The following is a 24,669-nucleotide window of genomic DNA, read 5'->3' on the forward strand; positions in this document are numbered from 1 at the left end:
GCAAGGCTTAAGATACAGTATCAGACCTGCATTCACAAACTTTTGTGTTACTGGATTTTTTTGTAATTTTCTGTGCTTGTGTATTTTCCCAATGGCTTGATCTGCTAGAAATTTGTTTAGTGATCAAAGATTTCTGAGTTTTCACGATACAATTTTTTGTCATTTTGTTATATGTCAAAAGTCCTGATTATTCAAGTCTTTACTTCCTATCAACAGAGATTAGTGAAAAAATACTGAAACCAAGAAGTGGTTTTTTCAGCAGGCTTCTTCTATTTCTTAATATGAAAAATTGTTAATACATGATGTACTGCTTTCATACTGTGTGTCCATGATTCCTTACCTTATGCCAAATTGGCAGTGCAAGTAGCCTGCTTTGAGCACCAAGTACTGTCAATACATGCTGACTTCTCTACCAGTCTGTGTTAACTCTGAAGTGTCCCTGTACTGTTATCCACAACTGAAATTTGTCAAAGAAGATTTTAGTAAATTAATTTTGAAATTTACTTTTAATACTGCTTGGTTTTGAATGTTGGTCCATTCTCACTGAAGTCTTCAGCACTTCATCCCAATGACTGGCAGTCATGCCAACTTACTTCTTTCTTGATTTGCTGTATTGGGGAGACAGTTTTCGTAACTATTGCACTTGTATTTTAAAATTTTTTTTGTCCCATGTGTAGATTCAAATTGGATGTTTGGTATTCACTCTGAAGACTCTGTCATATTGCTTCAGCAGTGTGCAGAGAATAGCCCCTGCCTGCTTTTGTGGCTACAGTGCAGCGGTGAAGGAACACTTTGACCTCACTTCCTTTAAAGTAATTGTCTGAGTCAGAGCACCCTCACTGTGCGTTTTGCCTGCATGACTCTTTTGCCACGGGGTTCTTTGCTTTTTTTTTTTTAAATTTATTTCAACTTTCATTTTTATTTACTTTTATTTCTTCTTTCTTCTTTTCTCCCCTTTTTGTTTACATTTCAGTGAAGCTCATGGAGAATGAGTATTCTCATTCTCGGCCACATGCTCTTTCCTTACTCCCTACTCTATTAGTGTGTATGTGTCCCATTTTTGCATATTTTTCTGGCAGTGTCTTACCTCCACGGCAGCATTAAACTTCGCCAGTTCTGTGATGACCATATTCCCAGTACAGGAATATACCATACTGTTACCCTCACAAGCCATATTAGTGGATGGGGACTATTTCCTAAGCTAAGGCTCATTTTTCTCATCTTTTATGGCTAAAGAACAGATACAATAAAATAATTTCTTAGCAGTTTCACACAGTATGTACCTTGCCATCAAGATGAAATGCTAGCTAGCTTTATGTACATTTAACTACTCTCCTAACACTGGAAGCATATTATTCCAAGCACTACAAATATTTTGGAAAAAGCAAATTCCTTGAAAGTAATTTTTTATGCCAGGAATCTGTAGCTGAAGAAAATAAGAGTAAACTTCAGTATGCCTTCTCTTCTTTCATGCTAAGGAGCCTCCCTCTGCTCCATGGGCAAAACCAGACATACTGAGAGTCTACATCTTAATGGAACACTTTATGTATCTCTCATTGCTTTATCTGAGCAATCTGCAATTTATAATCTACTAGGGCTTGTGGCTACTCCCAGCACATTATGTTCCTCCTTGAATGACTAAAGTCTGCATCTGTTTCAGGGCTGCTCTTCATAGGAGTAGAGCAGTAGGACAGATTTTAGTTGAAGGAATGTAATAGCTGATGTGAGCTCCCTGAGTCACATCAGAATTACAGAAATAGAATGTGGGAGACTCACACTTTCAGCCTTTTCCTGCACCTGCAGCACTGTTCCTCCACATAGCCACTAGTTTTAGTGACCACAAGAATCATTGTAAGCTCAAATCATTCATTGTCACCTTCCAAAAAGGGCACTTTGATGGTATTGAATGTACAAGCTGACCTAAAATCCTCCTGAGACTTAATAAAGAGGGTCACTTCCTCACCACCCACTATTTACAGAGTACTGCATATCATCTCATTGCCTTCTGGATGCTTGCACCAAATAGAAATTCGATTAATAACAGATGCTTTTCTGATATCTGTCAAATTTACAGAAAAGATCTTGATAGACTCTACTTCATATACTCCACTACCCAGTGTAAGCAGAGGGACCTTCAAATACATCTTGTAGAATTGCATTCATGCATGCATCATTACTCTCTACAGCTACCTGAAAGGGGGTGGTAGTGAGTTGGGCAAGTGAACAACAAGCAATAGGACAAGAGGAAATGGCCCCAAGTTGTGCCCGGGGAGGTTTTGATGGGAGATTAGCAAAAATTGCCTCATTGAAATGGTGGTCAGGCATTGAAACAGGCTGCCCAGGGAAGTGGTGGAATCGTCATGTCTGGAAGTGTTCAAAAGGCCTGTGGATGTGGCACTCGGGAATATGGTTTAGTGCTGAAAGGAATTGTGCTAGGTCAATGGCTGGACTTGATGATCTTAGAAATCTTTAGCAACTTTAAAATTCTATGATCCTATAATCTCTGGGATTTCAAAATTCTCTACTTCTACTGTCCTTTACTTCTTATAGCCTTGGTTAAAAATCTAGAAAATATGTGAAATTGCTGTTTGTTCTATGGAAACTTTGCCTCCTTCAGAGTTTCTCCACTGAGAATTGATGCCATGTACTTGACTGTGGTCAGAAATTTGTGGAAAATCTATTGTGCATTCAGTGGGAAGTATTTATGGCTGTTGGAATTTTAAAAGCTTATCTTTCCTCTGGGCCTTACCCTCCTGCTTTTGTAGATGTCACTGACACAATTGCTGTGAACTTAGCCCCAGCAATTAAACCTACAAGATCTATGGACTTCAGTCTTGTAGTCTAGATTGTTTTAGAATAGAAAGCAGTTTCAGTAGTTTAAGTACTTCCAGATGTCTTGGTGGTCATCATGTGACACAAATGAGTCTTTGTCTTCATTGAACAACTCTCATGCATCAGGTCCTCAAGATAACCTTCAAAGTTCTTCCTTCCTTGTTTGGGTTCAGAGATACAGGCTCCCAACCTGTTTACTTAAAAATAAACTAGAATTTCTGCAGTGCTATATCCTACAATCCTGCATTAGCTTATCTGAAGTGTGAAAGAGAAGCCATGTCTTTGTCCCATGGTCACTCTCCCTGTTTTCATCACCACTTCTCTGGGCAACCTGTTCCAGTGTCTCACCACTCTCACTGCAAAGATTTTTTTCCTACTCTCTAATTTAAACCTACTCTCTTTTAGTTTAAAGTTGCTAAACCTCATCCTATCACTATGCTCCCTGGTAAAGGCTCCCTCCCTGTCTTTTCTGTTGTCCCTCTTGTAGGGGAAGAGAGTTTTGTAGAATAAGTTTCATGATAAGAAAAAGAAAATAACTTTAGAAAGCTAACTTTTATTTACAAACTCCAGTTCATGCACAAAATTGCATGCCTCCAAAGGTATGGTTAATTTGCACATCTCATGTTTATTTTCATTACTAAAGGAAAAGCACTTTCAGAAAACTCTCATATGTGCTGGAAGACAGCAATCCAACTGTTCAGACTGACAGTGGCCATCAGCATTTCTGAAGGATGTGGGTCCAAAGTCACAGCTACTCAACTTCCTGCTGGAGGATTCCACCACTGGACTTGGTTATCTTGTTGGTTGAGAGTCTGGGCTGCTTCATTTTGATGGACCATGAGCAGGCATTCACAAAGTGCCATTTTAAAAGATCTTGAAAGTTGCTTAGGCTTGTTTTCACAGTCACAAAAAATACCAACTTTTCTCATTCAACACCCCATTCCAAGTTCACTGACTGGAGAAATGATGCATTCCTTCAATCTCTCTTGTCTTTTAGAATCCTCTATGAGTTAAGGCCAATACAACAGAAGCAGTTCTCTTCAGTACAGCATAGCAAAAAACAGTCTGATGTCAGGATACTGGCCATTTAAATGATTTTTTTTTTTAATAGTTTATGGTAGTGATTCACAGTCAGTTTTCTGTGATTCAGAATTGGATCGGGATAAGTTACTAAGTCAGTCAGGCCTTACTGGACAAACATACCTGAAGAAGAGTATTAGGTCCTCTCTTTACCAGATGTCTAAGCCATTTACCTCTTTGAGTTCTTTGAGCCATGAGATTGTACACTACCTGTTTCACAGCCCTGAGATATGTTCCATTACTTCTGTCTGCAGTCACCAGTCTTAAATACTCTGCACTTTCTCAGCTCACAGGCTTGATAGTTACCAGAGTCTAAGGAAAAAGTGAAAATTCCATCTGAGATGGAGATGCTTCCCTGCTTTTTCATTAGACGTCACCTATGTAAGGATGAGTTGCCTGACAACTCTGGAAATCAAGAAATTTTTGTCTGACTACAGTGGCAGAACCAAGGCCTATTGAAGATCTACTTCTCTGTTTCTATCCATTCAGAGAGATGAAAAAGAATCATAGGATCATAGGTTTGGGTTGGAAGGGACCTTAAAGACCCTGTAGTTCCAATCCCCCATGCCATGGGCAGGAATGACACTCGGTAGATGAGGTTGCTTAGGATCCCATCTAGCCCGGCCTTCAACCAGTGCTTCACCACCCTCTGAATAAAGAATTTCTGCCTAATTTCTTTCATTTTTTTCAAGTGGCTAGCAAGTTGTTTCAGGGCTTATATGCTAGGGGACCACTAAGGTGTTCCTCTAAAAGTGTCCTAAATTAGTTTAATCAGAGCTCAACTGTTACTGTTATTTTGGTAAGGAATCCAGAAATTGTGCTGACTGTAAGGTAGAACAATCTTATGAGCTTCTGTTCTGAAAAGAAGACCAGTAGCTCATCATATGTGATAAATGAATGTAAAAGGGGACTGTTGTCTAGGAACAACAAAATGTAACTGTGTTTATAGTAATAAACTTAAGAAATGACAATTGCAGAACAGTAAATGATTTTTCCATAAATCTATTTTCCATATTAACAGCATGTACTTATCTTTCATTCTTTTTGGTGCTTTTGGTATTTGAGAGAAATTGATGGCATTTTTATTTTATGTCTGTGTTTTTACTGCAAGAGATGGTACATAGGTTATATGTAAGCCATATAAGCACCACCAAGCCAAAAACAATTTATAGCTTGGGAATTTTCAAACACAGTAATGTGAATGGATATTACAGTTTTTGGTATTGCAATCACTGCTTCTTGCAGCAATGTGATTGCTGACACGGAGTGTAACAAGTCAGACAGCTCAAAATTTTCAAAAGCATATTGTGCAATTTAATTTAATTATCCCAAGGGATTTCAGACATATTCATGATATGATTAGAGAGAAATAGAGAGTATCTGGTATAGTGTATACTTTAAAGGCAGCTATTCTCTGTTTTCATGGATAGAGCTCTAGTATTAGATGATATGTAGTATCTAAATTGCCACTTTCTGTAATTAAGCACTACAGCTTATATGATTTTATAAAAATGGAACCTTATAAGGAAGAGAGTGATCAAAACCATTCCTACTCAAACTATTAGAAAAAATTTGATTCAAACTGCACCTATTAGTGTGTAGTTGTGATTATTTAGCAGTACCTGGAAAAACTTATGCAATTGACCACTAAAATTTTGCTTTTTAATATGTATTTAAATAACAACCTAATAAAAATATTAATACCAATATTAACATGAATCCATTATACTAATTCTTATAAATTTATTATGCGTCTTTTAAAAGCCTTTTATTTATTATACATGTGTGATTAATTAATAAATTACTTCATTCTTCCACTAGGCCAAATTTTCAAGCAGTATATTATTTACCATATTTATTTTTGCATTCTAAAAATCTATAATTATGACTAATTTCTCTTTAAGTGAAGACTTGTTGCTAATTTAATTCACTACAAAAGCAATCTAATTGATTTATTAATTTAAGAAATTACATTCAAATTGACTTACAAAGCAGACTCTGCCAGATTTCATACAACACAGAACCCAGGGTTGTCTTCTTCATGATTACATGCTATATAATAGCTTGGTACTCTTACTATTCTGCCTTCTAACCTTCATCCAAGATACTCATTATCTTACTTCGGGATTAGACAAGGCAACAACCCGAACTCAGGGTATGTTTCTTGAGTAATTTTGTTGCCCTTGAAATCTGAACTTCTCTTTGTTTCACATCTTACAAAGAAATAAGAAATCAGGATTGCTTCTTCTGTCATGAGCATCTTCCAGATTTTCATATGAAAATTCTGATCGCAGTCTGTGAATTAGTTTTTGCTCAGGGCCAAAAGGAGCAGAGGCCAGTATTTGTACTCAGTGGATTTCTGGTGAGGTTGTATCTTTCAGTACTGAAACACATCACTGCCATATAGCAACAGGAAGAAGACTGAATAGGGAAGGTGCATCTTCCTAACTACAGGTGGGGAGTTGCTTTGTTCCCGAACTGTTGTTCAACTTCTGTGACTGTCTGCTGCAGGATGCAGGAAAATCCAGTGAAAATACATGGTGATGTTATTTGATTGCATGTCTTTGGATTCATAGAGTGTCTACAAGCAGATAGTGGGAAGCAGTAATTATGATGTACTTTAAACAAAATTATGCTTTACAACTAAACTGTGCTTATCCAATCAAATGTGTTTGTGCATCTACATTCTGAGGGTCCTCTTCCAGTCTTCTTTCAGTGAACTGGAAACTTTGAATTTCCAATTACATGGAATTTCTTTCACTTTCATATAATTTCTATGATTCTTTTCCATTAAAGTCTTTCCATGGCTTCTTTTTCTGCATCCAGAGCCCATTGAAATATGCCAGTGTCAGAAATAGTTCCTAACACTTTCTTTGTACCATACTAAAATAATTTCCTTACTTTTCCCTATGGAGATGATGTGAATAGAATAATCAATTTCATTTGCTTTTCCTTTGGTTCAGTGTACATCTATGTATTGTACAGGAACTGGAAGTGATCCAATAAATTACTTGGAAGAAGTTCTACTATTGAATATCCTGAATAACACAGAAATCTGATATTAAAATAGTATCCTTAAAGGTGAAAGTTTAAAACCTTGCTATAACTCACGTGAACAATGGGTTTGAGGCAAGGTTCTCATAAGGGAATGGACCAAACATTAAGGTGTCGAATATTCTCAAATAAACTCTCCATTTTTCCTTTCGCATGGGTTGTAAAAATTATTTGATTATTCATAGGGTCAAAAAGACAGAGAAAGAGTAGCCAGCACTTTCGGAAAGTTGAGCTAGCAAATTAAATGTGAGTTTCAGTAAAGGAGCCAGAATTAATACTTAAATATATTCAACAAGATAGACAAGAAGGCATCAAGAGAAATGATCAAGAACAGATCATCCCTCTGCATAGTGGTGTTCAGGATACTTTTGTGGAAGAGGGTTGTCTGGCCCTCCATGCTGAGCAATTTTTTACATACATTTGGTGACTGCATCAATATCATCATGAACTGCACAATCTTAGCCTCATGCTCAGCATTTTTTTTTTTAAATTTAAAAGTTGTCAACAGTTTTAGCTAGAATTTACAGATAGTTCTTTTCCCAGGAGAGAAGGAAAAAGCAAATCCAGAGCTCTTTCTCATACTGTCTATTCATGTTGAAAAATTAAAATGCAGAACTGTATAGACAAAACGTGGTTAACCCTCCAAAGTGACTTCATGGCATGAAAATTGTTAATACCTCCTTCATATCACTTATTTATGATCTTGCTGAGGTTTACGTCCTCAGTGCAATTATACTGAATGTTTTTTCTCTCAGTGTTCTTCCAGGAATGTGGACCTGACCGTACCGTAACAGGACAGCCTATGTTTGAGATAAGCTGTCAGCATCACTTTGCAGATCATCTTTGGGTTGCAGAGACTGCAACAACCATGGCAGGTTTTAATTTCCTCCAGCCATTAATATTTAATTTTCAAATAATGCTATCAAAAGTACTGTAGGTTGTAATGAAATTCAGTATTTCCCATACAGCTGCAACAGAAATTGAACAGTTCCTACTTTACAGTAGGAATACTATTTATTCACATAGAATGGTAATTTCATTTTCACCAAATACACACATCCATGGAATGTGCAAAATAGCGATGAGCTAAATGCCACTAAGCTAAACGTAGTTAGTTTGAGTCTCATAGGAGTTAAAAGTTAACTTGAGAATAATTTACCTAACTGTATATGTTTCTCATTTCCTCCAGAAACCCTCCTAGACTGTCTCCTCTTTGTTGTGTTGTATATCAGCAGACATCTGTTCTTGTTTGTTGTAGTCCCCCATGAGAACAAGAGCTAGCAAGCATGAGACTTCTCCCAGCTTCCTACAGAATACTTAATCTGTGTCTCCATCCTCCTTGAATGGCCTGTAACGAACTCCCACCAGGATGTCTGCCTTGTCGCCCTTCCCTCAAATCTTTACCCATAAACACTCAACTCTATTGGCACCATCATTAAGCTCTAGAAAATCATAACATTCCTAATGTTCAGGGCTACCTTGCCAACTCTCCTTCCTTGCCTATCCCTTCTGAAGATTTTTCAGCCATCCATTGCAGCACCCCAGTTGTGCAAGTCATCCCACCATGTTTCCATGATGTCACAGTTTTCCTGCTTCTCCTCTTTGTTGCCCATGTCACTTGCATTGGTGTGGATACACTTCAGCTGGGCTATTGGTCCCACCACCTTTTTGCGGGAAGAAGCCCTAATTCCTACATGACCACTCTCAGGTGTGTCTGTGCTTTCTAATCTATCAATAACTTGTGCTGTTGCTGACATGTACATAGATCTTCATTCCTGCCTTACTGAGATGGCAGACCAAAGGACCTTCATAGCACTCTGCCTCTCCAACACTAGTGTGTTACCCCCCGGCTGATCTCTAGTGAGCATGGCTTTATCCCCTCTCCCTTCAAGTTTAGTTTAAAGCCCTTTCAGTGAGCCCTGAAAACTCCAGTGCAAAGATCCTTTTCCTGCTTTGTGACACGTGCACCCTGTCTGTCATCACAGGCTCAACGCCATGTAAATTGATCCATGATTAAAAAACCCAAAATTCTGCAGGGAGGGAGTTGCAGAGGTTTGCCTGCTGAGCTTGGCAGGAGCTTGTTACCATTGTCCCCTGTCATTTAGGTCACTGCATTGGACAGAGGATAGGGAATCCTCCATATCATGCTTTCTGTCTGCCCTTTTGGGCCTGTTCCACGGAAGGTAGTTGAACTCTTTACTTTTTCTTTCTTACTCCAATATTCCTTGACCTGCTTGCCTGCTCCTGGAGCTCTGTCAGTAAGCAGAGAAACTCCTCTGCCTGGGCATGCCTCCCCCAGGGACGGTCACTGCTGCTGACCCCTACTGCCACAAGAGCAGGGCACACTCTGCAGCCTGGCACCGGGGTGTCAGCATATTCCACTGGCATTCTGCCTGGGCAGCTGCCTCAGCTGGTCACACAGTCTTGCCTAATTCCTTTCATTTTTTGGCCATCAGCAAAAAATAGATACTGATGATTTCTCAGGGAAAGAATAATGTAAGACTAATGTATTTGACATCACAGCTCTGCTTGTGGTCTCAGATCCCAATTCTAACATAATTTTAAAAATTGTAAGATAAAAGGTTGAACTAATGAACTATTCTGCTTAGTAAGCAGTAAGATTTTGAGAGGTGAATGTAATAGAATGTGAAGATTTTGTACATTGACTAGGATGTCCAAGCTTCTGGAGAGCCAGAAATCCAAGATGTTCCCAGTGTAGGTGTAGATGTTCAATCAGTTGTGTACATGCAATAAGTCAACACTTCCAGGAGCTGTCAACTAAATTGCTTGAGTGGTGCACAGATGTATGGGATCTGCACGGTAAATGTTATGTTTTCAGAATATCCCAAGTAAAATACGGTGAAGCCTTCCAAGGTGATGGAGAAATTACATATAGCCCAAACTGTTTTGATGAGCTCTCTGCCAGATGAAAAGATAATGGGCATCATGACCCCAGGCACTCCATGTGTTAATAATGTATCAAAATAGGCAGCCATTAATGGTGTGCTGCAATTTTTGTGACATTTATTCTTTTAAGAAAAAGTCATAAAACCAGAAGGCTATAGCTAAAAATTGCATTTCTAATGTTTGTGTGTATGTTTGTGTATGTGTGTTTGTGTGTGTGTGTGTGTGTGTGTGTGTGTGTGTGTGTGTGTACTCAAAACTACTCATTTTCTCTCCAGCCTGGTCAGTAATTTAACTATCATTGCACACTGAATTATTAGTCAGTGTGTGCTTACTGCAAAACATTTTAGAAATCCTAATTATCTGATCACATAGACTACCAACAAGATAAAGTGAGGAAGAGCCATTTCAAAAATGATTTGTTGGACTTAAATCAGTGTATTCTTTTGTTTCTCTGTAAGTTTTATTCATATGTATGCAGATCACAAGTACTGTAATGGATAATGGATGACAGTAGGAAAAAACTTTTTCTTGTAAGAGCTGGTTCTAGCAATTGGAGCAATCTCACAAAAGGTTTTTGAGTTTGTATATTTGGTATATTTTCAGGTTAATCATGTCATGTTACAGTAGGTCACAGCCAGGCATTATTGTTACTGGTATGTAAAATATTCATTCCAGAATGAGTGAAGGGATTGAGAGATTTCTGTCAGCAGTGCCCATAATAAATTGTGTTTCTGAGAGAACAGAGTGGGATAACCCCATAACAGCTCATTTTCTTAAGGAATTTTGGTGGATTATAAATTGGTACAGTTGAAGCTGATTCACATTTGGGTAGCCATAAGGAAATTTCATATGTTCTTTATTGAGGATGTAGGAAAACCTGTCGTTTCTTTGCAGACATTTTTAATGCAAAGTATTCTAAGTACAAGCACAGTATCAGTTCTTTTAAGATCACTTTTCTGCCATGTATTATACAGTAATCAATTGGCTTCTACAAGGCATTATTAAAACAAAGCCAAGTTAATATTGATTTATCTCAAAAATGACAGACCTTTGAATATTTTATCCACCTTTATGTTAGTAAAGACATGCACATAACTGTATTAACTTTATTCTTTAACAATTATTCCATCAAAGCAATACATTTCCTTCAACTTCTGAAAGTCTCAACCTCAAAAATAAGGAATTATTTCCTTATATTTGTATTTTTCTTTGACACAAGCCTTAGAAGAAAAGAGGAGCAATATTTCTGGGGTTAGAATTTGAACTCTAGAGTACCATTAATGTATTATACTCCCAAATGATTTATCTTGGGAAGACCAGTGGTAAATAAAAGTTTAAAAGAGCCAAACATGATGAAGTGTCAGAAGAAGTAAAAGTCTAGAAAATTTTCAAGGGCAGAAAGTATTACATTAAAATCAGAAGCATTAATCATATTTTGTTTAAAACACCATTTTCAAAGGAAGTGTTTGCCATCATTGTAAATTAAAATAAAATGCTTTTTTTTCATGGGCAACTGAGATGGCATGGTACTTCATAACACTGCATATATTATGTGAAAGAATATGAAAAGGGATTTTAATGGAAATCTGAAATATTCCTATTATATATTTAATAATTTACAATAATTTTATAATAATTTCACATATTATATTATATTACATATTATAACTAACTATATAAAACTTATAAGCATTTTAAAAACCTCATAAATGAGGTTTTAAAAAGTATTATAACTGAAACTTACAGTTTTATTATAGCTATCAAGATAAAAATATTTCACCATTTCTTTATAGTTGTTGAGCCAAAGTGACAATTATTCTCATAATATTTATTTTTTAGGGTCATCTACTTTACAGAAGCTGACACTAAAATCCTCTCTAGATCTTTTCTAACTTGGCAAAATGTTTAGCTAAAATAACTGTTACTGATTGTGGAGTGTATAGTGAGCAAATAGCAAAAACAAATTAGAAAGTCATAATATTATTTATAATCATGAATGATTAAAATTTTAGAAGCAAGTTATATGAAGAAAATGAGAAAAACACTAGTGGAAATAAGGATTTAAGTCATGACACACTAATAATGTGGTCATTCAATTTACAATGTTAAATAATTCAGTCTGTTATATTCTGAATGCAATTTCTCAACATACTATCACTGAATAATTTTTATTTTGTGACCTCATAAGCCATTAATTTGACATTAAAAGGTGAAGTGATTATAACATAACAGTGAATACAATGAAGAAAATGACTGTGAGAAATCAAAGAAAGTTTCACTGACTTTGATGCTATAATAAGAATCTTACTCTTAGAAGGAGCTTTCTTTTCCTGGGTTTCTTTCAGTTGTATTCTCACACGTGTTAGTCATGCTGTGAGTGAGACTTCAGGCACAAGCAAATGGTGTGACCACAACTTCAGTTCCTCTTCACAAGCCTCGTGATGAAATGCAAAGCAACCAAACAATACAATCCTGTGCAGTTCATCTCATTGTCTAATGTCTAATGCTGGCCATGTTTGAGAAAGGACTGATGATTCCAAGCCTATCAACATGTGAATAACATCATAACTACAGAATACCACTTTCATTATGTGAAAAATACACCTGTCCCAGTAACCTCTGCTAGCCTTTTTATAATTTCTACCCAAACAAATTTATGGGGAAAAAAATCAACACACTCATTTCCCAAGAGACAATCTCAGACTTTTTCAAATCCAAACATACTGGAGAATGGCAAGGAGGAGGAAATTTCAGTTGGGGTAAGTTAACCATCAGGAATATCCACACTCTTCTTTCCATTAGCACTAAAGACTAACATAGACAGGAGATGAGGTCCCCAAGCTCATCACATGTTAGACCTGAACAGCAATCCATCCCACCCCATCACTCCTGGAGTGCTGGATTCCTATGGCAGACTGCTGACCACAAGGAGGGAAGTTAGTGGTTTCACATAAATTTTTTAGGCCTCTACAATGTCTTTTGTTTTACACACACAGTCCTTCCTCACCCATCTACTGTGAAATATCATCAGTTAGCTTAATTTACAGATTACAGTAATAGGGAGGAAAATTTTGTAAAATTTTTGAATTTCTTGATCATTGCTGACCTTCATACTGAAAAAGGTGGAGGACTAAAATTTCTTTCATAGAACAAAGACAGTGAATACCACAAAGGTTCAAGTAGTTGGGTAATACAAAAAAATATCCAATCCTATTTTGGGGTTCTCGTTTTTATTATTTTGAGGGAGTTTTTGGTTTGTTGGTTTGGGGGGTTTTCTTGGAACTGTTCTTTGATTTTTAAAGGTAGAAGAGTTAAGAGCAACAACCTCTGGAATGTTTGTAGGTTTTTTCTCAGTAATTGTAGTAATTTGATAGCATGCTAATATGCTGAATCTTTGGAATTATTGACTTTATTGAGGTTGAGAGATTCAATTGCTTGCATTCTTGACAGATCAAGAGAAGAGTTAAATAATGAGAATACGTTCTTTAGAAGAGGCTAGGAAGAGGTGAGGGTCATATCTATGTTTCTTAGAACTTTTCAAGGTCAAGTTTTTCTAGGAATAAAGAATTGGGAAAACCCAACAACAAGCCAACAAAAAGCCCTCATGAAATGGGTAGTAGGAGTGGTTGGCACTGGGGGAGACACACTGGTTTTCAGGCAACACCAGCATAGGGGGTAAGCTATCTAGGCTGCATGCTACATTATTTATCCCAAATGTTTGGATTGCTTTTTCTTTTGTTCCTTAGTCTCTTTGCAGACTAACTATAAGCAATTTAAGTTAAAAAAAAAAAAAGAAAAGAAAATCAAAATAAACTGAAGTGAGTTTAAAAACTTCTGGAATTGCACTGTGACGGATCTGCTGTTGATTTCATTTATATGTCTTTTCAGTTTATTGCCAGCTTCTTCTGTGAATTTGACAGTGTAATATTTTGTGACAGTTAAAGCTTTACTTCATGTAAATGGACTGATTTCAGGCATTCCAAAGAAATTTAATACAGTTCTGTCTCACGCTGATAAAGAAAGACGATAGACATACATAACCAACAGCATTTTTGACAGTTTTCTGCCAAGTCACACTATGTAGCTTCAGCTGAGAAATGAAAAATAATTTTGTTTAACATTACCCTATGGAATCTAATGAATCTTCAATGAATTTCAGTCTTGAATTTCCAATCCTGTATACTGAGTCATGGAAAGCTCACACCATTCTGTCATGCATCACTTGTTAATGACCTTCTTGGACCTTCATAAAGAGACTTAACGAAGGAAACGAGTATCCATTGTTGTTTGACATAAAAAGGTAGTATTTAGCATGAATTGCCCCATTCCAAACCTTCATGTTCCATGAAAAAGCTAGTATGCATTTCATGAGTTCATTATAAAAGGATATTATTTCAAGATAGACGGTTTACAAATTGTATATATCTATCTTTTTGTACTGTTATATTCAGAAGGTTGCAAGAAGACAAGAAATGTAGCACCAACTGCGCATATTAGGCTACAGTAGAAAAGTTAATGGGAAAAGCTGAAAGAGAAGAAAGGGACAGGGGACCTATTGCTCACCCAGGCTCTTCACAGTGGTACTTGATGGGAGGAAAAGTGTAAGTGGGACAAAAGAGCATCAGAATGAATATAAGAAAAAATGTTTTTGAAGAAAAACATTTTTCAACCTGAGTACAGTCAAGAAATGGAGCAAGTTGCACAGAGAGGCTGAACAGCCTCCATACTTGCAAGTTTTCAAGGTGTTACAGAATAAATCCCAAAGCAACCTGGACTGATCTCATCCCCTTATCATGTTTTGAGCAGGAAGTTGAACCAGAGGGCTCTCACAGCCCCTTGCAACCTGAATTATTAATTTATCCTATGATTATGTGGTACTGGGTACCCAAAAGCAGTAAAAAAGAGAAGGCTTTAGGAAAGTAGTAGGAAAAAGGAAAAAATATTGCCAGATGGAAATAGAGGCAAGAAAACCCTTATTGCAATAGCTTTCTCCACTTGTTCCCTACTGCAGCTATAGAAGGGGGCTGGTACATCCAAAATTAGGAACAGGAAAGATGGCTGTCTATTAAATCTTCACACCAGCCCTGGAAGGAGTGATGGGGCTGGAGCGGGGAGTCTACCAAAGTAATTTACATAATTAAGTCCAAGAAAAGCCATATACGTTAACGGTTATCTAGAACAATTAGTTCCTTATGCTGTGTTTTGTTTTTGTGACTCTTTTAACAGAATTGTATTTCTCTTATCTTGACAGAAGTCAGTACGCACACTCTTTTATATTTATATCTTGTACCACCATAAACCAGAGTCATGTCACATATGGAAGATAAAGCCTGCCCTGGAAAGATGGACATAATTGGGGTGCACTGAAAAGACATGTTTGTGCTATCTATATTCAGGGCTTCTCCTGAGTTTTCATGTCACTTCCACACTAGGTTGCAGGGATCTTTTTGTGCTGTTTCCACTGGTTTATGCAGAGAAAGACAACTCCCTTGGTATGTCTGGAACTTCTTTGATGAGAAGCTTGAAAATGGAAAATGGCTTCACACTTCAGGAGGGAAGGGTGTAAAGGAAGCCTGTCACACTAACATAACATATATTTGAAAAAGTCTTCTTCCTTTTTTATTCTGTTCATTGCCCTCCAAAGATGAAAGACAGAGTTCCATTCCTAAGACTTAATATATTTTTTGCCTACATATTCAAAACTGAAACAAAACTATTAACTCTTCAGAAGTTCACAGCTAGATCGTATTGATAGGGATACTGGAGGAAATGGGGAAGCAACTATTAGCTTCACTTTGAAATAGGAAAAAAGATCTATAAAATGTCAGTATCAAGGATATTAGTAAATCTCTATGAAGATATGTGTAAATACTAATTTCTGATTTCAGGAAAAAAGATGGAGTTGAATGTGCAACCATGGACAATAACATTTTTATCTTATACAACTTTGTTTCTCTTTTAGTGGCAAAGCATTACTATAACACTGGTTGAGAAAGTGCAGATGGTTGCTGTAATCCTAGGATCTCTGTTCTTAGTAGCAAGTGTGACTTGGCTTCTATGGTCAGCCTTCAGCCCTTATGCAGTATGGCAAAGAAAGGACATCCTTTTTCAAATCTGCTATGGAATGTATGGTTTTATGGATCTAGTATGCATAGGTAAGCTCAAAATCTTTAAACAGCACAGACTGTGGTTTAAGACTGTGACTATTTCTATTCTTCTAATTGGTCACTCTAATTGATCAGTTCTTTGCAGATTTATTCTCAGCTGATACCTTTGGCAAATGCTGCTTTTTACAGTGTTGCAAATATTGCAGAGAGAAAAGAATCAAAGAAGCTTTACTCTCAGATTCATCAGTGGATTCACAAAATCTTAGTGGTGAGAAGAGAATAAGTTTAAATTTCTTGATAAAATGACTAGAGGAGTTCAGGGAGTTAGATGAAAATATGAAAGACATTATTAAAATAATTAGTAAAATTACACACTGTCATCTTCTGACAGTTTGAATTAGATTGTACCATCATGAAGCACAGAAGAAGCCCTTGAAGATGTCATCAAACTGCACACCCAAAATTAGGTTGCAAAGATTTATACAGGTCACTGTGCTAGAAATGGAGGAGAACAGAGAAGGCAGGCATGAGTTCTTTGCACATCATAAACAACTATGAAACACTCACACAGTGCTAACTATAGTAACTTGCTTTACTATTAAAAGCTCCAAGTCATTTAGCTGAAATCTTGTAAAAGAAAATACATTTTACTGCAATGCTGTATTGACCACTTTTGAAGTTTCTGAAAATACACTGGACTCGGAAATATTTAAATATAAATCCCTTTTAGTATTTGGTAAAACAATCTGATTTGATTGTTAGAATATTTATTATTATTTGGAGAGAAAATTTACATTAAATATTACATAATTATATAATTTAAATAAATAAATTTACATAATTAGTAATAATTATTTACATCAAACCACATTCACAGAATTTTAATTGCAGGAAAATCCAGAAGTTAAACGCCATCTGATGTTTGCATTGACATTTCTGAGAGATAAATGTTATCTGAATCTTATATATGGGAATTAGAACAGTGCTGAATTCTGCTATGTAAGGGACAAAGAAACAGAGTGATTCCTAATATCAAGGGTTTTGCTTCAACTGTAAAGCCACATCATCTTTTATTGAAACCATCTCATTACTGTAAAAGTATTTCTATTTCAGCTACATCAGCAGTTCTGTTCATTTTGTATTTTTTGTTAGAGAAGCCTGATCTGGAATATTTTGTAACACAGGCTTTCTTCTGTGAACCCAAATCTCAGACAGAAAAGTGAGCAGAATCTCATACTTTGGACAAGTGCTCATCTTTTAAATGAATAAAAAGACTCAGCTATATGTCCTCTTCGATGCTGATTTCTGAACATCACCTCTTACAGCTTAACACTCAATACTGAGGGCTTTGCTTTCGTTTAAAAATACACTAAAAGAAGATAAAATGTGCTTCAGGCATTCCAAGCATATAATTTATATGGAGTGCTGGTTTGTTTGTGTTTTTTTCCCCAGTTAAAAAAATACTTTGGAATGCATCAGCTAGTTGAAATAACCAGTTACTTCAAATTATTTTCATTTTCCCATTTGTTTTACTGTTAAAACACCTAAACCAGATTAAATTCAAAATCAACCAAGAATGTCTGTGGGTAATCAGGAATTTCAATGTATTATCCATAGAAGTAAATATTTGGCAGGTGACCTTCCACAGATTGGTGCATCCTTTAGCATCCCTAGCTGCCTTTCAAGCCAGCTAGGCTCAAGCCACTGCTGAAGTGGAAGCTACTGAACAAACATGTACCTCACATGGAGCTTCTGCAGGAGCAAAGCAAACACATAGATAAACTGACTTGCCTGTCATTTATTAAATGCATATTTTGTAGAACTATCACAAATAATAAATGAAAATTTAAACATAAAATTGACTACAATTAAATATATTTGGACACTGTATTGTAGATACAAAATTCACTGTACATATGACTTAGGAATTTACTAGACTGTATCTGGAAATTCAGAAAGCTGTATAAAAGCGGTATTGTAATTGAGGAATTTTGATAACCCAGATTCATTCAGACCCACGTATTCTGCATATAATTTCAAGTAATTTGCATTCTGTTAGCTTGTAAGATCAGGACTTCTTGTAACTCTTAAAAGTATTCATTAATATAGTCAACCTTATTCAATTTCATCTTATTCTTTCATGATGAAGTGAGGGGTTTCGATTGATAATTTTAATTTAAAATTTTCAAATAAAATTCTCTAATAGATATATGTAAGCATTACTTATAAATTATTTTAAAAACCCAAAATACTTTCCATTATGCTGATGATTTCCCTAGGCATTAACTTATTTTACCATTATTATGAATAATCTCTTATATCATGAAGCTTGTAATGCTTCCAACCAGCTACAGGTCTCACTTAGGCTCTCCTTTCATATGTGTTCAGTCATCCATGGTCTTGTCTTAGTTTTGAACAGGATTTACAGTGAGCGAATACCTCTACTCCCACTGTAATCTCTCTTTGTTTCAATGAAAAACTTATGCAGACATACAGGTTTTCCTGTGCACCACGTATTTCAAGATCATGCTTGAGATGCTGGTGGTATGACCAAGATTTATTCCACCTGCTTTCAGTTATGCCTCCCTACACCTTTGCAGAAACAATACAAATACTTTTTGGTTGTTTGTAAAGTGTAGATATCTTCACACAAAAAGTGTGAAGCATTTTTTGAAATGCTTTGCTATAATTTTTAAAAGCAGTTTGCCAAAAGGTACTGACATATTTTTGTGATATATTTGAAAATGTGCACATAACAATTCATTTACTCAATGATTGACTTTTATATCACATGTAGCACACCAGTCACTTTCTTATTAAGTAAATTACACCTAACTTGTATTTTACTTCTCTTTTCTTACATTTCAACAAAATAAACACCCTGAAGATTATAGATCGTGAGAATAATATATTCTGTTCATTCTAGTGTACATGCTTTATTGGTATCCACTGTTCTCTTTCTTCTAGTCTGAATTTTCCCAGAATTATTCCTGACAAATAGGATTGTTTTTATTTATCAGTGTTGGTTTTAACCCTACAAGTCATCTTGTACCTTTCTGCATCAAAGCTGAGCGTAAAGCTGTTCTCTTTGAAATTTGCTATTGGTTGAAGTTTTCCTAAAGCAAACCTTGAACATCCTGATCAAGCAAAACTATAGCCTGTGAAACCCAGAGCTATTCCAATGGTAGTGCTAGCATCAGACCATCCATGTAGGGATTACCAAAGGGAATGAGTTCATAAAAGGAATTAATAATATAAATCCCTTATCTACCCAGTGAAGGACAGTATATCAAGCCTTTGCTATTCTACTTTTTAAACCTAGCAATTATTTTGCATAACAGAAAATTAATAGAATTTTATATTTTTTTCACTGGAAAATGGTTATAACTACTGGTTTCTAACATGAACAAAACCTCTCAGCTGGCTTGCAATCCCAGAACAACAGTGCTACTCCTTTTCCATCAGTGAAAAGTAGTTGTTGCATTGCACTAGACATATAACAGGTGCCATTAGTACTGTGACAAGGGAGGAAGAGATGGGAGCCAGTGCGAAGTGTGAATTGCCCTCTGAAAGCCTCTTCTCTGCTAAGGATCTTGATGCCTTGCAACATTCCTGTAACTCCTTGGTTGTAAAAAGGAACAGGCTGAAGTTACAATGAACATTTCTAGCTGCACTTTATGTGTCTTTATTCAGAAAGACTTTTTTTCTCCCACACTGGATCTAATGCTAAATAGTTTATAACGAATTTTATTTTTTTTACTATTACTATTTTTAGCACGGATATGTTTCACATTAATGCTGTGAGCAATTGATTTATTTTTTTTTATATCTGTAGGCCCTAGAATAGTTTTAAGACATGACATTTAGTCCAGAGGTAAAGTCTGTTTCTGAAAATGATCTTTTATCTCTGGATAAAGTCTTGTGATATTACTGGGAGGACCTTTCCTAAATGTTTATATATATATGATTAGTATGATAAATAAGATAAAGTTGTAACCTAATACCACCAAATATGAGTAAGACAAGTTGACTGCTTGTAAAGATATTCAGTAGTAAAAAGTTTCAAGTATCTTGTGAGTCAGGAAAAGAAAACCTTTGAAGACAGTGAAAGAATAGAATAGTACCTGGCAAAAAGATAAAAAAAGAAAATAAAATTTTCTTCATAATCCTATTAGCTGGATCCCACTGCAATCTCTCCATCTTAGAGATAAAACCTGAAGGTAAAGCCTTCTTAGGACCATAGGACATTTAGATGGGTCCATCATCCAAAAACCCTGTTCCTTGTAGATATTAATTGGACAAAACATCTGAACAGCTAACAGTAGTTGAATTGTGATACTTCTTGGGATCATCTGAGTCAAACAAATGTTTCCCCTACAAGTTTTCTGCTGTGTCCTCTGTGCTGTTGAAATCGTGGAGTTTGAAACAAATAAGTATTCTTCAGGGATTTGTTCTTGTTATCTCTCTCATAGCTAGCTTCATTGCTGTGAAATCCTTAAGAGAAAGGCAATTATTTGCCATTTTCTTACAGCTCCACTTCAGTGACTACTTATATTTTGAGCATCAGAACTCCTCTGGACCTGGAAAATCTCTAGCATTTAAAACTTACTTGGAGTTCCTCTTGTTTGTGGTCTTGGAACTGTTGGTGCCAAGAACATCACACTCCTGCTCACCCAGTTCTTTTGTCTCATCTACGTAGGTATTTTTCAATCTATAGCTCTATCAAGAAGGGAGCTAAAACTTTTTATGAGAGGAATTATCAAAGTGCTGCTTTTCTCCTTCAGCACTGCCGAATCTTACAACTTTATGCCAAGGCTTGCAATATTTGATCCTTTGTTTTGTAGCTCATTTAAAGTATATGTGACTGACAGCTTCCGCTATAAAGGAACCCTTGCCAATGTTTAAAAACTTTGAAAACATAATTTCAATAAATCCTGAAAGCCCCAAGACAGTAAAAAAGAGCTCCCTGAAAGAAGTCATCCTACAACTTTTTCTGTTGTAATTTTGGAAACATATTTTGACTTTTAAATGTACTTCATGTATCTCAATGATCCTTTCTCAAATACTTCCTTCTCTGTTCTGAAATACATTGTTCAGGTTCCGGTGGAGTGCAGACATGTATCTTTACTTTGGACTAAATAGGTTCTTTCAACTTTGCTTCATCACAGACTTGAGAGAAGTTGGACCAAATAATGCTGTGTTCCAGGAACAGGTTGAGGAAGATTATTCTCATCTCCTTTATCAACCTTATAGGAAATCCAAAAGAACACAAAAGGATTAATCTTTGTCACAGCAGTAAAACCATGGCTAATTTGGTTTGTAGATTCTGTATGGGATCAAATACATTTATTCTTTTTTGTGCAATCAAGCCAGTCTTGAAGGTACATTTATGTATTGACTAAATTATTTTGATAAATTTTAAAGACAGGTTACTTTATCTATGTCTGAGAAGATAAAGACAGAAATTTGCAATCAAGGAAAAATTCCACTAAAATGCTTTGCTGTTACAAAATACATTTAGAATATTTACTATTTAATTATGTTTGTTTTGTGCTACTTTTGCTGTATTGGATGCTTCAGTGAATTCTAGTCAATTTGAAAGTCTTACAGAGATGCTGCATTCACTATCATGCCCTTCTGAAAGAAATCTTTCTCCATCTTTCAGTGTAATGATCTTTAAAAATATGTTAGAGTAGGCGTTGCTATCTGCAAATCATTGCACTTTAATGTGAGGTTTGCTGTTCATGTAAATATTTTTACCACCCTTTCAGCTTGTGTCATCTTTCTGTGAGCATCTCCTTTCTGGTATCAGTTAATTGTGCTAAAGGACCTCAGACACTTAAATCACAATTTTCTTGTGTAGAAGCAAGTGATATACAATCTCTTGGACTAAAGCACACCACAGATCATATTATAGATGTGGCCATGTATAGGAAAATTTTAGACAAGGAGCACACTGGTCAAAAGATTTATAAATATTTTTGGCTAGGCAGATTGCTCTCTTCCCAAAGCAGGGAGCCAGAGAAAACAGGTGGTGTTGCTCAGAACTGTGTAAGTGTCCTCAAGCAGGCTGGCTGAGGAAAAAACTAGTAGGAAGGCAGAAGCCCTATGTGTCTCCCCAGTAGATCCATATTTGAAATACTCACATATAAAGAGTGTGAGTATAAGCATATACATGCATACAAAAAGTTAGAAGCTTAATTTCTTTAAATAAGTTGCTTGAACGCATACAATAGCATAAATATGTGTACATGGAAATTCATAAGCAGATTGGTCTCTTGAGGACTCCAGAAATTCTGTATTTTCCTTGAAGGACCTTTTAAAAGATTTGTGGGTCTCAAAAAAAAAATAATTTACAGCTTTTTCCTTTTGAGTACTGAAGAGAAAGAAGAAAGTCTATCATCCTTACCCCATGCTCATTGTAGTTAATAATAACATTTAATTTTGTCTTGTTCTAAAGAACAAGACAGGAAAGTCATTATATTTACAGCTGTTTCATAAATCTTATGTGCTCCTAAGTTGAACTGGGAATATGAAAGCAGTTAAATTTTTCAGTATCTGTACTGAATTCTATGAAACACTCTTAAACAAATTTAGGACTGTCCTGTTCATTGCAGAAGGTCTAACCTACTTAGATGTCTACTTAAAGCAGTACCAATCTCAGTAAATAAATAGTACTTACCATGAACAAGGGCAGCACTAGCATAATCAGTCAATATCCAAATCTGTCAGTTTTGCATTGGTTTACTTTAATCTGAATAATTTATTTAGTTAGGCATGCTCAGATTATTCCAGTATTGGTTATGTTGAACTTTCATTTAGAACAACTTATTTCCTCTGCATGTTCCTGCCTCCCATACAAATCAATAACCAGTTAAATTGCATATGTACAGTTTGTTTGAATTATTAATGTTATGAGTAATTTAATTGCATCTGGAAATTGCCAGAGTCATTAAAATGTGTTAAATCTCTATTTGCTCTCAAAATGGTATCCACTGACATTTTGTATAAGCGCTCTTTTTTCCCTCTTACTTTCAGGACTGATAGTCCATGAAGGTGCATCTGTTTATCGAGTGTTTAAGCGCTGGAGAGCTGTGAATCTACACTGGGATGTGTTAAATTATGATAAAGCCACGGACATAGAAGAGAGCAATCGAGGAGAATCCTCAGCAGGGAGGACATTGTGGCTGCCACTGACTGCATTGAGAAACAGAAGTTTAGTTCATCCAACACAGTTAACCTCACCGAGATTTCAGTGTGGCTATGTGTTGTTACACCTGTTCAACCGCATGAGACCTCAGGAGGACTCATCAGAGGATAACTGCTCTGGGGAAGTAGTGATGAGAGTGACCTCAGTGTAAAGATTGTGCTCACTGTGCTACACAGATAAGGATAATGTGCCCTGGTGTTACAGGACTGCGGAATGTAGTTATGATGAATGGTGAAACCATTAACACTTGAAAAATATATACCCTTCTTTTTTTTAAATTTAATGTTTTTTATATGATCAGATAAAACACAAATACATTTTTCTGGGGGAAAAAGTCACTTGCTTTTTATATAGTCTGATTTATTGAATCTTTTCTCAATTTGTACCTGAGGTGTATGTAACATAGCTTAACTCTTAGGTCTTTGAATGATGAGGAAACTCATTTTTAAGTAAAAAGATATATTTAAATGTATTTTCTTAAACTCTGGCTTTAATCCACTACTGTTATTTTTTTCCACTTTCATGAGGATTAAACTGGTCAACATTCTTCCAAAAAGAATAAGAATGTTGACACAAGTCAAATATTTTTCATTTTCTGTCTTTATTTTGCTGTTGTTTGTAGCTCATTTCAGGTGTGTGAAAGTAAGTGAAGGATATATTGTCCTTTGCATTTAAGCAGGAAGTCCAGTGGGTGTTCTACAGAACCTAAAGGAAGATGGGAAGTCTTTTCTTTTAGCTCTCCCAGATGTCCATGCAAGCTATCAGACACAAGTATGACACAGACAGGGGAAGAGTCTTGCACTGACTCTCGAGTCTCTTAAGATCTGCAGAGGGCTGGTGCTGTGCCTGTGTGCAGAAGTGACATTACCCTCTCAGCAGCGCTGCTGGAATTAGCAATGTGTGAATCTATAGTACCATTCTAATCATAGGTCATTGCCATCCCTTTTTAAAAATAAAAAAAAAATATTTAAAAAAAGAAGAAATGTGCATTGCAACTTCTGGAACAATAATAAATCCTGATAGAAACTGAAGTATAAATAATACAGAACCCTAATTTTGCCAAGGAACAAATCATCATATTAAAAATGAGCCAATATTATGATAGATCAATGCTGTGAAGTTTGCTTCTCTTGTTTCTGTTTCATGACAAAAACTCTAATAGAATTTAATCAAATAGTAATGGAAATGGAAATAATTTTCAACTTAATAATAAGCCTGTTGAAGATTGAGATAGAAAAGTAAGGCTGAAATTACTCTGAGAACACTAGCTTACTCAAAACAGTTTTGTAAAATCATAGAATATACTGATTTGGAAGGGACCCATCAGGAGCATCTAGTCCAACTCCTGGCCCTACACAAGACACCCCAAGAGTCACACCATGTGCCTGAGAGCGTTGCTCAAACACTTTTTGAACTCTGTCAGGCTGGTGCTGCAACCACTTCCCTGGGGAGCCTTTTCCACTGCTTAGTTCACCTCTG

General features: G+C 36.1%; 1 protein-coding gene across 1 annotated transcript in view; it reads left to right on the forward strand.

Annotated features, from left to right (window-relative positions):
- Positions 1-23,884, forward strand: part of MARCHF11 (membrane associated ring-CH-type finger 11) — a 31,916-nt gene extending 8,032 nt beyond the window's left edge. The window contains exons 3-4 of the mRNA XM_059852023.1: positions 15,836-16,028; positions 23,019-23,884. Coding sequence (XP_059708006.1) covers positions 15,836-16,028; positions 23,019-23,341 — 516 coding nt within the window. The 3' untranslated portion in view covers positions 23,342-23,884. The remainder of the gene's footprint in view (positions 1-15,835; positions 16,029-23,018) is intronic.
- The last annotated feature ends 785 nt before the right edge of the window (positions 23,885-24,669 follow it).

This window comes from Haemorhous mexicanus, chromosome 1, assembly GCF_027477595.1.
Source record: "Haemorhous mexicanus isolate bHaeMex1 chromosome 1, bHaeMex1.pri, whole genome shotgun sequence".
In the NCBI taxonomy this organism is placed as follows: domain Eukaryota; kingdom Metazoa; phylum Chordata; class Aves; order Passeriformes; family Fringillidae; genus Haemorhous; species Haemorhous mexicanus.